General features: G+C 39.4%; 1 protein-coding gene across 4 annotated transcripts in view; it reads left to right on the forward strand.

Moving 5' to 3' along the window:
• The window catches only part of LRP5 (LDL receptor related protein 5), a 132,431-nt gene that overhangs the window by 109,820 nt on the left and 7,069 nt on the right, over nt 1-15,542 (forward strand). For all 4 annotated transcript variants that reach the window (XM_002199503.6, XM_072929834.1, XM_072929836.1 and 1 more), the window contains exons 16-22: nt 2,352-2,561; nt 4,819-4,944; nt 7,896-8,132; nt 8,687-8,797; nt 10,668-10,904; nt 12,222-12,361; nt 15,203-15,300. In XM_002199503.6, the coding sequence (XP_002199539.2) occupies nt 2,352-2,561; nt 4,819-4,944; nt 7,896-8,132; nt 8,687-8,797; nt 10,668-10,904; nt 12,222-12,361; nt 15,203-15,300 (1,159 nt within the window). The remainder of the gene's footprint in view (nt 1-2,351; nt 2,562-4,818; nt 4,945-7,895; nt 8,133-8,686; nt 8,798-10,667; nt 10,905-12,221; nt 12,362-15,202; nt 15,301-15,542) is intronic.

Below are 15,542 nucleotides of genomic sequence, written 5' to 3' on the forward strand. Positions count from 1 at the left end.
TGATGCTGACCCTGGTGACTTTCATCTCCACCGCTGCCAGTTCTGTGTAGGCAGTCACAGACAGCAATTGCTGGTGGACTCCCATCTTTGATGTAATTAGAATAGACATGACTGTAATGATTGACATCCTCCAAGACTGCCATTTGACTTTTGATGTGTTCTGAAAGCGTTGTTAGTCATGGAACCCCTAAATAACCTCCCCTGTGCCCCTTTTCTTTTCTTAGTGGTTTGAAAAGTTTGCATACTTTTCAATTTTTCTCTCTGGAGCTTAAAGTTAGTAAATCAAGGTAGCTTGGAAAAAACAAACAGAAGAAAGGGCAATGTTGTTTTTATTTTTTTAATCTGGGTGATAAGACAGCTCAACTGAAACAGCATTGCTGCAACACAGTGGAGAGATGCCAACTCATCACAGTTGTCCCACATTAGTAATATAAAGCATTACTCCATATACAAAGCAACAGCACCTCATGGATCTTAGAGAGCACAGTTCATTGCTGACTTTTAAAAGCATTGGGTAGTGCTGAAGAAGTGAGAGCCAAAGTAGTGTTGATTTGAATTACTTCCTCTAAATAGTACTTTTTTAGCAAAATACTTTTGAAAAAATATTTTTGAGAACATACTTTTCTGAGCAAAATGGGCATATGTTAGGAAAGGGTTTTTAGCATAAACTAAGGCTGCTGAATAAATGAGACCAAAATTGTATATACCATCCTTCATTCCACTTAAACTGGTCTAGATATTCTAGTAGTTAGTAGCTTTATTATTCCATTGTAGACTTGCAGAGGTGACGCGGTTTTGGAGGTTCTTGAAGTTTGCACTGTACCCTGATTAAAACAGCATTCTGCTAAATCAGGGATTAGCCTCAGATGTCCAGTGCTTAATTTTCAGAGAGGGATGAAAGAACTATAAACCCATCTAACAGTTTTCTTTACAAGGTTCTGGAATTTTTCAGTTGGAGTTAGATCAAAAGTTGGTCTTTTAAGTTCCTTTAGTTTAAAACCATTCGCCCTTGTCCTATCACTATCTGCCCATACAAAAAGTTGCTCTCCCTCTTTTTTATAAGCTCCCTTTAAGTGTGATGAAGTCTTCCCAGAGCCTTCTCTTCTCCAGGCTGAAAAATCCCAACTCTCTCAGCTTGTTCTCATAGGGGAGGTGCTCCAGCCCGCTGGTCATCTTCGTGACCCTCCTCTGGAGCTGTTCTAATAGCAAAACTAATAGAACCTGCTCATGCTTGGCTGAGATCTGCATAATTTATGCAGAAAATTAGTTGAATACAGTTCTCATAGCATTTTTATTATGTGGATTCTATAATCTCGTTTTGTGTAGATACTAAAAACTTATAATTTTTTATATACAAGCAGACATAAGGTCATAGTTCCAAAATTAATTATGAGAGTAGAAGCAGCTCCAAGTTATGATTTTGCTTTAAATTTTCATTTTTTCAACCAAATATATCCAGTTACATAGGCATGCACAGGGTCTGAATGGTTTTGGTGAATTAATAGAATAATTTGGAATATCTTCACCCTAGAAAAGAATAGTAAAAGCAATAACTAAATGACTCTAGGTGTAGGGCAGTATGCAGTGAAAGACTGCATAAGAAGATGCAAGTAATTAAAGTGGAAACATAATAAATGCATTTTTACTTGACCTCTTTTTACTCCTTGGCTTAAAGCAGATTTTTACACATTTTTTCATAAAGCAGAGAGCCTGAGCATTTGACAGTGTTCCTATTTAGGAGCATATTGAGTAATTTAAAATTTGGGTTTTCTGGTTGGTTACTAATAAAAAAAGTTGGAGTTTTTTTAGGTGCTTTTCTTTTTTTTATCATATATCTGTGGTAGTCACATGGGCTGTGACAAGGTTTGGTACTTGCCTCTTGCTTTGCAGGATGAATATGTTTTCTTTGAGTAATGACAGCGAAACTAAACTGGTTGTATTTCGCTCTTGTTTATATATTCCAGAAAAAATGTACTGCTTCCTGTGTGAGTGCACTGTAAAACCTTTGGCCCAAGAGCTGAGTGTGTACCAGCTTTTGGGAGCGCTCACAGCTGCACATAACAGAGATGTCAGCGTGGGGCTGAGCATGGCTGGCTAACCAGCCAGGCTGTGCAGGGATGAGCTGGGTTTCCTGTTGTATCTGCTTGCCCTCCAGACACAGACAGAGACAGGCACTGGTAGTGTTTACCTGAGACTGAACAAGCAGAGGCAGATGAAGTCAATGACCTTGTAGCTCGCTGTCTCCAAGGTTTGGTTTAGTTTTAGCTGGGATGTTGTTTTGTGATTTTTTTTTAAGGAATAACTTAGAAGTTGACTGGTGTAAAACTAGTCTTTGTTTTTGTTGGTCTCAGGTGCCAACCGTGTGACCCTGGAGGACTCCAACATTCTTCAGCCCATGGGACTCACTGTGCTGGGGAATCACCTGTATTGGATTGATCGTCAGCAGCAGATGATTGAGAGAGTGGAGAAAGTGAATGGCTACAAAAGGACTAGAATTCAAGGCAGGATTGCTCACCTAACAGGCATTCATGCTGTGGAAGAGCTTGATATGGAAGAATTCTGTAAGTTTCAGTATCTGATGTCTTGGGCATTGTATCTCGAAGTCCTTATCCAGCTGGATATTTTAATAATGTTGCCCATGGGCTTCAAATGAGCCATGGAATGCTTTCAACTTGACCAGTCGGGGTTGCGGAGAGGAGGAGAAACAAATTTCTCCTTCTTATTGAGGGAACTATTGCTGCACAGCTAGAACATGTGATATTGTGGCACTGAGTTACCTGCTTTGTGCAAGCTCACATGACACTGAATTCAGTCTAAAAGCTATTTAAAATTCTGGTTGTTAATTTTCTAAGTACAATCAAGTAATAGGTCTTGGAAAAACTCTAATAAGAACCAAAAGGGTTGTACTTGCCTTTTCCCTAGGTGCTTCTCTAGGTGCTAGGTATGTGTGGTTTGACTCAGCACAGAGGATGATGTAAAAGTCTGCAGTGAGGGAGGCAAAATGGGGAGGAAGCTCCTACAATGAGTTGTACTGTGGATGGGGAATTTTTCTCCCAACAGAGGTGGAACATTTTAGGTGCTCACATCTGAAAGGGGTTATGCATTCAGGATGTTCTTTTTCTGGATTAGTGGTCCAAATTACTGTGGTTTGTTAGAGAGTGTAGAAACATCTTCAAGCAGTCATTCCTCAAAGTGACAACCTACAGCTCCTCCTATTTAACAGGATTGTAAAGAGACTTTGCAATAAAATTGCAAACAAAATTTGGGAAACAGTGGTCTCTGTTGCCTCTGATGAGTTGTCTTATATAGGGAGGGTACATTGGTATATAATGCATTAATTTTCAGAAAAAAATATTCGACTTCACAACAAACACTGAGTCGCATACATCACTGAGTCTGTGATGGCTGGAAGTATTTTTGAACTTGTGTATATGGGTAAGCTGTTACAAATCAGGTAACATAAGCATTTAAACTGTAGTAGATTCTGTGGGGTAATCATGACCTAGAGGTTCTTTTTTACTTTCACAATACCCAGCTCTTCTTCTTCTGTGCCACTTCACACGTTTCACATATATTGGTATATTTCAAAGATAATACTGACTGAAGAAAAAGATTTTTTTTTCTTTAATTCTCAACAACGTTAAAAAAAAGAGGTTTGCTTTTCCCCCATGTGTTTATTTAAGATAGGGAAAAGGAATCCTCTTTTGCAGCTGAAAAATTTCTACATAGGTGATTTCTGTTGCAACAGGGGAGTAAATATACATATGTACATGCAGGTATATATGCATGCGCTTCTGTGAGCAGCTCATGCCTGAAACCCTGTATAAACTAATAAATTTGTTAAAGGTAGAAAGCAGGTTGCTAAGAAGCCTGGACAGTTGGAAAACAACTTTGGCAGAGAAATTATGATATCTGAACAATTTTTCCCCCGTGTAAATTCTTGGTCCTGAGCAGTAGGAAAGAATGCACTGCTCAGCAGCGTCACAAATAACACAGGCTGTTGCCCCACAGATTGCTGCAGCAGATGCTCAGTTACCAGCCTGAATAAGCAGGCAAGAGACTGATTCTCTTCTGATTCCTTTGGGCTGGGGTCATCAGACAGTGACCTCCCATCTCTGTGCCTGTTTCTTATCCACGTAATGTTCACTAAAATTTGCTTTTTTATGACCACTCAGTGTTTCTGGGTAACTGATTGGGAACACAAATGCGTAGCTTCCTGTCTTTAAACAAAGACCCCAAAATCTTCGTGCCTATATTTGCAGTTTTGTGAGGAACAGGGAAGCTGAGGCATTAGATACTAAGAGCTCTTTCAAGGACAAATCCTGAAGGTTTTGCAGGTTGGCATTGTGCAGTGACATACATTGTTTCTTGATGCCTACCCTAGAAATCTAGGTAAGACGTAAATGCAGCCTTCTCAAATCTGCCTTTTCAATTCCCTTTACCTCAGCTCCCAAATTCCTTTTTGAAGTTCTTAAAAGGAGAAAGGAAGTTCTCTATATGATAGAATCATAGAATAGTTTGGGTTGGGAGAGACCTTTTGAAGGTCATCCAGTTCCAATGTCCTGCAATGGGCTGGGACATCTTCAACTTGATCAGGTTGCTCTATTATGACTGGGAGAAATATAGTCCTTATGAAGTAATAAATCACCTTTCAAGCACTGAACTGAAAAATCCTGAATGTGTCTTCCTAATGATTTGTAGTGAAATATTGGTTATTCAGACAGAAGTGGTTTGTGAGTAGTTTTTGATTTTGTCCTATTGAGGAATAGCTATAAATTCTTTTATGCTACATAATATTATTTTTGTGTGTTTCACCAGCTGTGCATCCATGCTCCCGTGACAATGGTGGTTGTTCACACATCTGCATTGCCAAAGGGGATGGAACTCCAAGATGTTCATGCCCTGAGCACCTTGTGCTTCTACAGAATCTCTTAACATGTGGAGGTGAGTTACATTTAACAGCACTGCTAATCAATTTATATCAAAAATGTGGTGGCTGAGGTTGCATTCCAATCCAAAAAGTGGATTTACACACAGTTTTTCTGTACACATTGTGCTGCATCGTGTATTAAAATTAGTCTTTGGTAGTTCTACCAGCTGTTTTCTGCTTGAGGTTTTGGGCACATGTGAGTTCTCATTCTGAGCAGAATATTTTTCTTTGGCCTTAAAATGCTTGTATCTTCTACTGAGATTTTTTTTTTTAATTGTATGATGTGACAGATTTGTGCTTTTAACAAGTGTTTATAAGATGATCTTGCATCAACCTGTGATGACCTAGCAGCAGAAATTGTGCCTATGATTCCCAGAGTATGACACTCAAGTCTTTGAAATTAATTTGGCCTTGTAATGTGAAACACTGTACTGGCTACTTATCAAATGTAAGCTCTATTGAGATTCTTTTTAATTAAGGTACCTATCCTCTTTCCACATGGTAGACTTTTCCTTTAGCCTTCCTTTTTACCGTCCTAGCATTTTTTAAAACTGTTAACATTACACTTGCAGAGGGAATTAAAAACAAAGCATTGTTTCTTTTTGGAAGGCATTATATCTTAAGTTGTTTGGCTCTATTTGTCCTCTTGACTTCTTCTCATGTATTTATTTTGCTGTGGATTTCATTTTCTGGCTGAACTCTGAACTCCCATGGGACAGTCATTTCCATGATAAACTGTTTTCTTTCCCATGACCACAACACGTTATGTGGCTTTAGAGTAGTGGTCGTTACATGGGGAGGGCAGGGTGGATCAATCTAATTATACTTCTTGCTGTAGTGTTGTTGCACAACATGGACAGTGAGAGAGTCTCACATTCCACTCCTTTGGATCTTCAGCTATAAATCTAAAAATTCAGGGGCCTCTATTTCAGTGTCTTTTTCTTTTTTATTCTAATCTTTCACTAAGCCTGCAACAACTTTTTAACTCGTCTTGTCTGTTATAGTAACAGCCACTACCCAGTGTTTCAAAATAACTTAGTTGGCTGTAGAACATTTGTCCATGTTCTGGACATCCTTATGAATGCTTTTGTCAAGTTTTTTAATGCAAACTTGTTCTTGCTAAGTGCAACCACAGTGCAACATTAAATGTGCCTTTAAATGCAGAAGCAGTGATCTGTCTGTTGAATTATCCAAACAGCACGCTTGTATCAAAATATAATTCACCTTAATGTGTGTGTCTGGCATCTTTATCTTATCTACAGCTGTCAGGTCACTGGCTACATTTATAATTCTCATATTGCTCCTCCAAATAATCATAAATGAGGAACTTAAAAAAATCATAATTTTTTCAAGACCCAAGCACATTTTGATTTTGATTCACATTTTGCTTTTCAAACTCTTGATTGTCCTTTTGTTTCATTCTTCAGCTTTTTCTCCCTAATGAACAAAGGACAGCAGCATGTTAAAAACTGTTTGCATGTAATTCTAGAATTTTTAGCACCACCCTCAGGAGAAAAAATACTCATACAGCTAAGAAACTTTACTTATGCTGGGTTCTTCGTGAAGTCTATTCCTGAGCCTGAATCTCAAGAATCTCTGGGCTTCCAGAGGAGTGTTACCATGCAGTGCCAGAGCACACTTCTAGCTTGATCATACTATTGCTATAGGTAGGGTATGGTGTGGTTCTCTCTCAATCCAAGTGGTGAATATCTACTCAGCATTACTGGGCAACAGCAGCTGTGGGGAGGAGTGGCTGCCTCTGCTAAATGATGTCATTATGTCATAGCGTTTTGACCCGGCAACTTTTCAAATCAGTGGAAATGTATGTGATTGCTGCTGGGGTGTTTTGAGATGGCCCCCACTTTTTGACTGTAACTAATTGCTAATGATAACAACTGAGTGGATATGCCCATTGTCTGTTTCTTTCATTGATAATAATGATGGAGAAATGTGTGCTAACTTGTTGTATGTAAGAATTTGGAGCATTTTTTGCAAAAGATTCTTGACCTGGATTGGTTTTGTCTCCTGACATTCTAAAGAAAGCAACTATAGATGCCTTATAAGAGCATAATTCTCTATATGGGTTGTAGCTGCTGCCTAATTCTATCAGTGCCTCACTGCAACTTGGAACAACAGTATGGATGTGAAAATGAGTGATACCAGAGTCTTGGGGTCCATGAAAAGTCAAACTTGAAGGAAATCCCAGCTTTTTTAGGTCCAACAAACATAAAAATGGCTGTGCACAAGTTAAAGTGGTCTGTGTCTGTAGTGAGAGAATATAAGATTAGGGCAGGTATGTAGTGATCCTTACACTGCTCTCTGAACATTCACTGACCTGCAGCCCGGACACTTTCCAGCAAGAGACCTTAGCTTCCTGTTTACCAGTGCTATAAAGATTTTTTTTTTCTCCATTCATATTTTTCCATTCATAACTGACTCAGAATTTTTTTTGTGGAAAAACCACTGGGATAATAACAAAACAGATACTGTAGAAGCTACATGTTGTATGTTTTAGATGTGTTTGGATGTATTGCAAATTAACTTGATGTATCAGGTTTTTTAATGAAAAATTGGTCCAGGCTAATATAATTGCAGGGATTAGAATTGTTTAGAATCTGGTTTGCAATCAGAAATTGAGTATTCTTTTGAATTTATGTATATGACAGTATCTTCCAAAATGTGGCTGTTAGAGACAAAGCAAGTATTTGTGGCTCCTGTACTTAGTACAGTGCTTGACTGCTAAAGCAAACTTCTATCACCATGCATCCAGTTTTTGTAATGAAGTTGGTAAAATTTAATTCCCTCTGCAAAATCATGTTTTCCTCTACACTGGAATCTTAGTGTAGTCAGAGAAGAACTCCTGGGAAAGAATAAATGCTTTTCTTGACAAACTCTGTCATGTTTTTACTCCGTTGAAAGGGATAAGGTTGAGTATATAAATCTGATCTGTTTTCTCTTTCTCCAGAACCTCCAACTTGTTCCCCAGACCAGTTTACATGTGCAACTGGAGAGATTGACTGTATCCCAATGGCATGGAGGTGTGATGGGTTTCCTGAGTGTGATGACCAGAGTGATGAAGATAGCTGCCCCATATGCTCTGCATCCCAGTTCCAGTGTGAGAAGGGACAGTGCATTGATGCACACTTGCGGTGTAATGGAGAAATCGACTGTCAAGATAAATCTGATGAAGCAGATTGTGATAGTAAGATCAGTTTTCCCGAACTCATGGTTCTAACACGAGCATCCCTTTGGGATTCTAACTGTTCTTGAAATGTATAGATAAAAGTCCTTTTTGTTAAGTCAGAGGTTCCTGAATACAGATAAGAAATCCTGCAGTTACTTACCGAGGATATATTATACATAATATATATATTACGTATACACAATATAGGTATGGAGTACATAAGGTTTTATAATATGCCACAGTACTACATTTTGTTAACATGTCAGGTGATCAGCTACACTTTGTTAGGTTAATGTAAGAGATTCTTGTTGATTTGATCTTGGTTTTGACCCAGCAGGACTGATTTGAGAAAGGATTGGGAGTTACTGGGACCAGAATTTTATTTTAGCTCCACTAAGTTAGAGGTATAATAGCAAGGGGGAATAACAGAGATACACAGGTTTGCAATTTACCCACAGCAGTGTTCTGACACCTACCTGATCATGATATGAAACTGACTTGTTTCAGTTTTCTCAAAAGGCTCGAATGCTTCTGTGATGTCAATAGTTGATTTTCCCTTTCTTTCTGTGCAGCAATTTGCCTGCCCAACCAGTTCCGATGTGCGAGTGGGCAGTGCATCCTCCTGAAGCAGCAGTGTGACTCCTTTCCAGATTGCATGGACGGCTCTGACGAGCTCATGTGTGGTGAGATGGCTTTTCTTGACATTCAGGTGCTGTGTTGGGGTATGTTCTGCACCCCCACGCAGAGCCCTGGTCTTTGCAGAGCAATATTCTTTCAGGGAAGAATGCTTCAGAAGGGCCTTCAGAGCTGTCCTTAGGGAAACCTGATTTGACTGTGCTCAGTACCTTAGAACTTGCAGAGCTGCTGCTAAGCCTGGAGTGGCTTTTAAAAATGTGCAGCCCTATCCACTGCAGTAACAGGGCCAGACTGGAGGCTAATTATGTGGAGGAGCTAACATGCAATGAGCAAGTGTCCACAAGAGACCACAAACTGGTCTCTTACAGTGCAGATGTGAAAACAATATATGGAGAGATGTTGATTTTTCTGGGTAAAATGTGACTTTGAAGTCTCATGGCAGTAGGCATATGCAAGTTACAGACATGCTGATGGCAGCTGTTGTGTTAGTCCTTAGAGAGTCTGTTACTTTGCAGTCCAAAGTAGACTGCAAAATTCACTTACTTTTGCTGCTCTTACAATTTCTGTTGTTTTGTTTTGGGGTGACTAGAGCATGAAGTATTCAGGCAATAAGGCAGATGGAGGGAGCATTTAGAATCACATAAGTGGTTTAGCAAAATAGTTGAAACACAAAGCATTTTAGAATAAAAGCAAATAGATGTGCTGGTCTGTAGTTCATTAATGTAGTTCACAAATAGCTTGCACTGGGTTTGTGTAGAGAAATGCTGCACTTACATTGCCTATAGGAGCAGCCTTAGCAGATTGTGAAGTTTTTAATATCTTAGATCTTGTCATGTTTTGAAGCACTGGTTGTCAGAAGCTGTGCCTCTGCTGGGATGAGAAGAGGGTTTGCCAGGTTTGGACCGGTAGCCTTGTTTCTTCCTTCCATCTTCATGGTGGATACTGCAAGGAGAAGTGTATCATGAGTAGAAATGGTAAAGGAGACCTAGTTGTAAATAGAAAAAAAGGCTAAAAGAATGGAGACAGAAACTGTTGGAACCTTTAGACTGAACATGCTTCTCCCACACCTTCTGTTTATCTCTTTAGCTTTCATCCAGTTCCCCCAGTTTCCTGGTTAATATACATATGAATCACATGGAAAAATTGCCTTCCCTGAAGACCATTGCCTATGTGAAAAACAGAGAGGTGTCAGGTTTATCTGGCAAGAATTTTGAATGTGTTACCCATAATCAGGGAGAGATGTGAGATGTAGCTCATCTCAAATACTGCAGCACTTTTTATTATTTAACATTTGGCTACATAAGGGGGAAAATAATGAATAAAGAAAATATTTGAGATATTTTGAATTGTGTTTTCCTTCCACTTTGTAAGGTGGGGTTTCTTTGAAAGCAAGTCATATTTTAGGAAGGAAAAGTATTCTGTTTTAAGACCTGTATTATCTAGGAAGACATCCATTGCTTAGTATATATGGTAGCTTCCCTACTGATAAATTTTCTTGACTTTTCATGTTATTGCTAGTCCAAATGGCTTTTGAGAGAGCAGTCTTCTCTGATTAAGGACTTAATATTTATCAGTATCCTCTGTCTTTGAGCCATTGACTTTGGAGGGCAGGGAAGAAAAGAAACTTTCTAGGCTGTTGTTGTATCAAGACAAGTAATCCTGTTACAAGACAAAATGCTAGATAAAAAGAAGAGTACTTTGTTCTTACTGCTGTATGGAGGGGAAGAGGAAGCGTGAAGTCTTGTGTAGTGAATCGGAATATCTGGAGGTACAGATGTTCGAGTGTGATGCAGATGCTTTTAAAGGCACTGTGTGAACAGCTGTGTGCTGGCTGATTTGCTGAATGAGCTCCAGGACAGCAGCATGTACCCTGCTCCATGTTTAATGACCATGATTCATTTTCTTCTCTTCCTCCAGAAAAATCGAAGCCAGCCTCAGACGAGTCGCAGCCGCACAGCAGTGCCATCGGTCCCGTCATTGGGATCATTCTGTCCCTTTTTGTCATGGGAGGAATGTACTTTGTTTGCCAGCGGGTGGTGTGCCAGCGCTACGCCGGGCCCAACAGTCCCTTCCCACATGAGTATGTCAGTGGTACCCCCCACGTCCCTCTCAATTTCATCGCTCCAGGAAGCTCTCAGCATGGCACTTTTACTGGTAAGGGTGCTTGCATCTAATCTGTACCATTCCATTGCCTGCATTTTGAGTTTTACACATGATTAAGGCTGCTGGATGTGGAGTTTTCAAAGAGCAGAAATTAGATGTTGGTCTGTTTGGTGGTTCTGGGATGAATCTGTCATTTGAATCAAATGTGTAAAATCTGTTCGCTTTTCTTGCACTTTAATGGCTGTGGTCAGCTATTCCTGCTTAAATTATGCTACTATGGTTATCAAGATTTTTTGTGGTAGGAAATAAAATTAAAGGATGAAATAATTGTAGGTGAAATCTTCACAGGCGTGTTTTAAACTGGACTTCACACTAAAAATTTTTTAATTAAAGCAAGTATCAGTGGTTTTCATCTGTACTTCTGTAGGTGTTAAACCAAGCTGTCATTCTGATTCTCATCCATATTTGTTAGCGTTCTCTAATACATGTTGTTGTAACAAGTTACAACAGCTGAAAATCTTATTATTTATGTTAATTCTAAAGAAAAGACAGGTTTCTAATACCATGACACTTATGAGAAGGATATATAATCATGCATGATGATTACAAATACTCTGCTTGTAATAAATATTTCCTGCATTTGAAAAGAAAAGTTCTGAAAACTTCCCAGACTTAACTCTTACAATAGCACTGAATGGTTTGACAGGAAGAAGCTGAAAATTAATTGTCTGAGATAAGAGTATATTGTAGCAAAACAGATTGGAGAATGGTATCTTCCATTTTCCTCTAACTCAGGTTTCCTTCCTTTTGTCTCTGCTGATTTTCAATTTCAGCTGTGATTATTTTTAATAAAAATATTTGAGTTTTGCAATTATTCACTTACTTGCAATTTAATTTCTTGCAATGGAAATTCAAACTTTGGAGGTCTCAAGCTTTTTTTTTTAGGCTTTGGCGTTATTTTTGTTGGGGGTTTTTTGCCTTTTTTTTTCTTTTTTTTTTTTTTTGTTGGAGTTGTTTTTTGGGGGTTTTTTTGCAACTGCCTAAGTTTGTTTAATTGGAAAATTTCTTCTTTAATTTGGATGAACAGTTTGGATCAGCTGTTCTGAAGATTCCTTTCTCAGCAGTGTGATAGTATGTTGTGAGTTCAGTGCTGCAGTGAGACAATAGCTGGTCTGAGGGTGAAATGTTTTCTTTACAAAAAGTGTCCTTCCTTGTAATCCTGAAGTTTTTACTTAAAGCACTCTTCCCAGGGTGTGACAACCATTATGATTGCACAGGTTTGCAAAGCTAGGGATTTGGTTTCTGTTTGGCATTGACAGATAACACTGTGGTTTGTCTAACCTTGTTTTCCTCTCTGTTTCAATGCAGGCATCTCTTGTGGAAAGTCCATGATCAGCTCCATGAGTCTCATGGGAGGAAGCAGTGGTGCCCCATTGTATGACAGAAACCATGTTACTGGAGCATCTTCAAGCAGCTCATCCAGCACTAAAGCCACTTTCTATCCACAGGTATGTCTTGGAAATACACCAGTGAGTTAAGTATTTCCTGCTTCTGGAGAAAGGAAAGGTGAAACTTAGTAAGCACAAAGTAAATGTTAACAACTGTTAACAACTCTTGGGTGTTACTATTTATGATATGCAGGCCCATTTTGGCACTGCTGAACTTCACAAAAGGGCTTTGTTGTAGTTGATCAGGATTATACAGTGCTCTGTGATGTCCAAAATGTTTTGTTATCAGAGTGCTACTCAGATGGTTTGTTCCTGGATACTTCTGTTCTTCCCTTGGAGATGTCACCCCCTTTGTTCTTCGTTAGCTCTGATGGCTGTGGCCCAATGACATTTTGCACTGCCTAATGCTGCAGGCACACATGGAATAATAAGGCAAGCAAAATGAAAGGGGACTGTAATACAAATGTGCATGAAATAAGCTTGACTTGCTGTTTAGATCAAGCATCGATTGTTGATTCAGAAAACCAAGTGCATGCACTGAGGGAAAACACTGGTGCAGCAGAGTGAAGCAGAGGTTACTTTGCTTGCATTTTTTCAGCCATAATTTAGCTGCATTTCTGACTTTTGAGTGTTGGAAGTGACTGAATTCTCATCCCCATATCACAGTTTCACAAATTCCAACATGTATATTCTGAACGGAAAGAGTCCTCTCTGAATACGTACAAGAGGCATACAAAGGTTCCTGTTTGCTAATATATTTTGTCACGACAGTTTTTTTCCATTGTGCTTCTGAGCAATACATCCATTTGCTTTTAGGCACACACAACAAGCTGCCAGAGTTGATCTGCCAGCTATGGGAGAGGATTTTTGTGTAGTATTGAATCAGGAGCCCACACACTGTGTGGGTATACATCCATTTGTGTTTACATGTAAGCTGTTATGCTCTGTGTGGGCATTTTGATTGATAACATTTTGGCCAGTTACAAAGGTATTTTTTCTCCCTTTAAGAAGGGCAAAAATGGAAAAGAGAGGCTTGTGAGCTTATCTGTTGGTAAGGTAAAATACGTACTTAGCTTTTGCATTGTGAAGCCATCAAGAAGCAGATGTTCAGGAACTCAGCAGCCCTTCTAATTTAGCTTGTCTCATGCATCACCGGTGTCTCCGTAATGTTTTGAACAATTTCATGCTCCACCTGATTGATGTGTCAGTACCACGCTAAAAAGGATGAACAGAAAAAACACTAACTTAAATAAAGCTTGAAAGAGAAAAGAAGCACAAGTGCTGATCTGCCTGTGTGATTCTATGGGATCTGTGTTGGCCAAAAGATCAACTCTTCCATTTGACTTCTGGCCTAAGCTAATCTGACTGTTGCTGGGATTTCTTTTTCCACACTTTGCTATGTCAGCCTGGGCCTGCAGGGTTGATACCAGCATTTCCTTCATGAAAGGCATGCTGGGTTCTTAGAGGGAAGCTATTGCAAAGGCTTTGTTACATTAAGGTACTGCTTAATCCAAATGTTTTGGTGAGTTCTGCCTGGTAGCTAATTACCCAGCTTTATGATAATAATCAAAAGGACAGATCTGAGCATCTTCGTTTTCTTGGCTTTTTTTGTTTGTTTAACACATCTTAGTGGTACTGAGAGGTGCTCCAGTGAATAAAGACTAGGAAGGAGTCAGTGTCAATGAAGTTATGCCAGTTTATATACCTGAGAACCTGGCTACAGGCATCCTGGCTGACACTGTTTGCAGTATTTAGTCTCAACATGAAGTGGTACTGATGCAGCTCAGGGTGTCAATAGGAGTGAATCCACAAGCAGTATGCAGTGCATCTCCAAGGAAGAAGATTTCTGAAAGATCCTCTTGGGGCAGTCACTCATCACTCCCCACAGCTGGCAAAGAGGGGGTATTCAAGCTCGTCTCCCTTCACGTGAATCTGGGTGCAGGGATTGTCAGTATAAGTGACAGTGAGCTCAACTCAAAGGTCAGGAATTACTTTGCTGGCTGCTGCACAGTGCCAACCCAAACAATGATCTACACTGCAGTGATTTTAGAGTGTTTCTGTGGGAGAAGAGCAGAGGCAAAGGAAGGATGGTCAATGGGGCAGGCCATGAGTTAGCCAAATGCCCAGGGCAGGCAGTGTACAAGATGTGCACATGAGTAGCAAGGCTCAATCAACAGCAATGGTGTCATTTTCCACACTGGAAGAGATAGAATGCTTTCTGATGGTGGAAGAATCCTAAATAATTTTGAAGCCTGCTAAACTTTTTCCTTGTGTGAAGGCTACCAGTAGCCATGTGTAAGCACTCACAGCTGAGCCATGTGTGTGTATGCTGTCTATATGCACATATAGGCAGGCTATAAGTATTTTTTAGCTCATAGGCTTTTTGCATTGTGAACTCTGCCAAAATGATATGTTTACAGAACAAGAGTAAAAATTAAGCATTCAGGGAAGGATGGGGTTTTATTAGTTATAGTAAAGGAACTTGGGTTCCTGACCCTACTATTGATTGGGAACATGTTTAGGGTCTGGGGGGGGAACATACTTTATTTCCAATAGCATCTGCTGAGGATGCTGTCAGTCCTTATGTCCAAGGAAGTGCACTCAGATTCAGCCAAACTGGGTCTCATTTCCAGCTTTATTCCAGCCTTCCAGCATAATAACAGATGTGACAAGGAAGAAAATTCCCTGTGCTGAGAACTTTGAAGGTCTGCACAGTATCTAAGTCCAAAGTAAAGTCTTGTAATGAATATCTGTGATCTTTAAAAATGCATTAACACATCCAAGCAGCTAGGAAAGCAAACTAGAATAAGGATGAATGACAGGATGAAGGCATAAATGCTATTTTCAATCTAAGAAAAAGTGCATAATTAACCCAAAATTTCACATTTCTGTTGTTTCTAGATTTTGAACCCTCCTCCTTCCCCAGCTACCGATCGCTCCTTATACAATGCAGAGATGTTTTATTCCTCAAACATTCCTTCAAACACAAGATCTTACAGGTACAGTTCAGATAAAAAGGTTTGCTAAATCTTCTATTTATCTGCCTTAATTCTAGATCTTGTTCAGACTTCATTTAAAAATCTCTTCCTCTCTTAATAAATGACCATTCAAATTATGTACATTATATTGCTATGTAACAGTCCCTGAGCATCCTGTATAAAGATTGGTGTTTTCTGCTCTTTCCATCTTAAAACTCTTTCATGACTAAGCCTATTTGTTAGTGACTGGGATAAATGGTCGT

This window comes from Taeniopygia guttata, chromosome 5 (assembly GCF_048771995.1).
Source record: "Taeniopygia guttata chromosome 5, bTaeGut7.mat, whole genome shotgun sequence".
NCBI lineage: Eukaryota > Metazoa > Chordata > Aves > Passeriformes > Estrildidae > Taeniopygia > Taeniopygia guttata.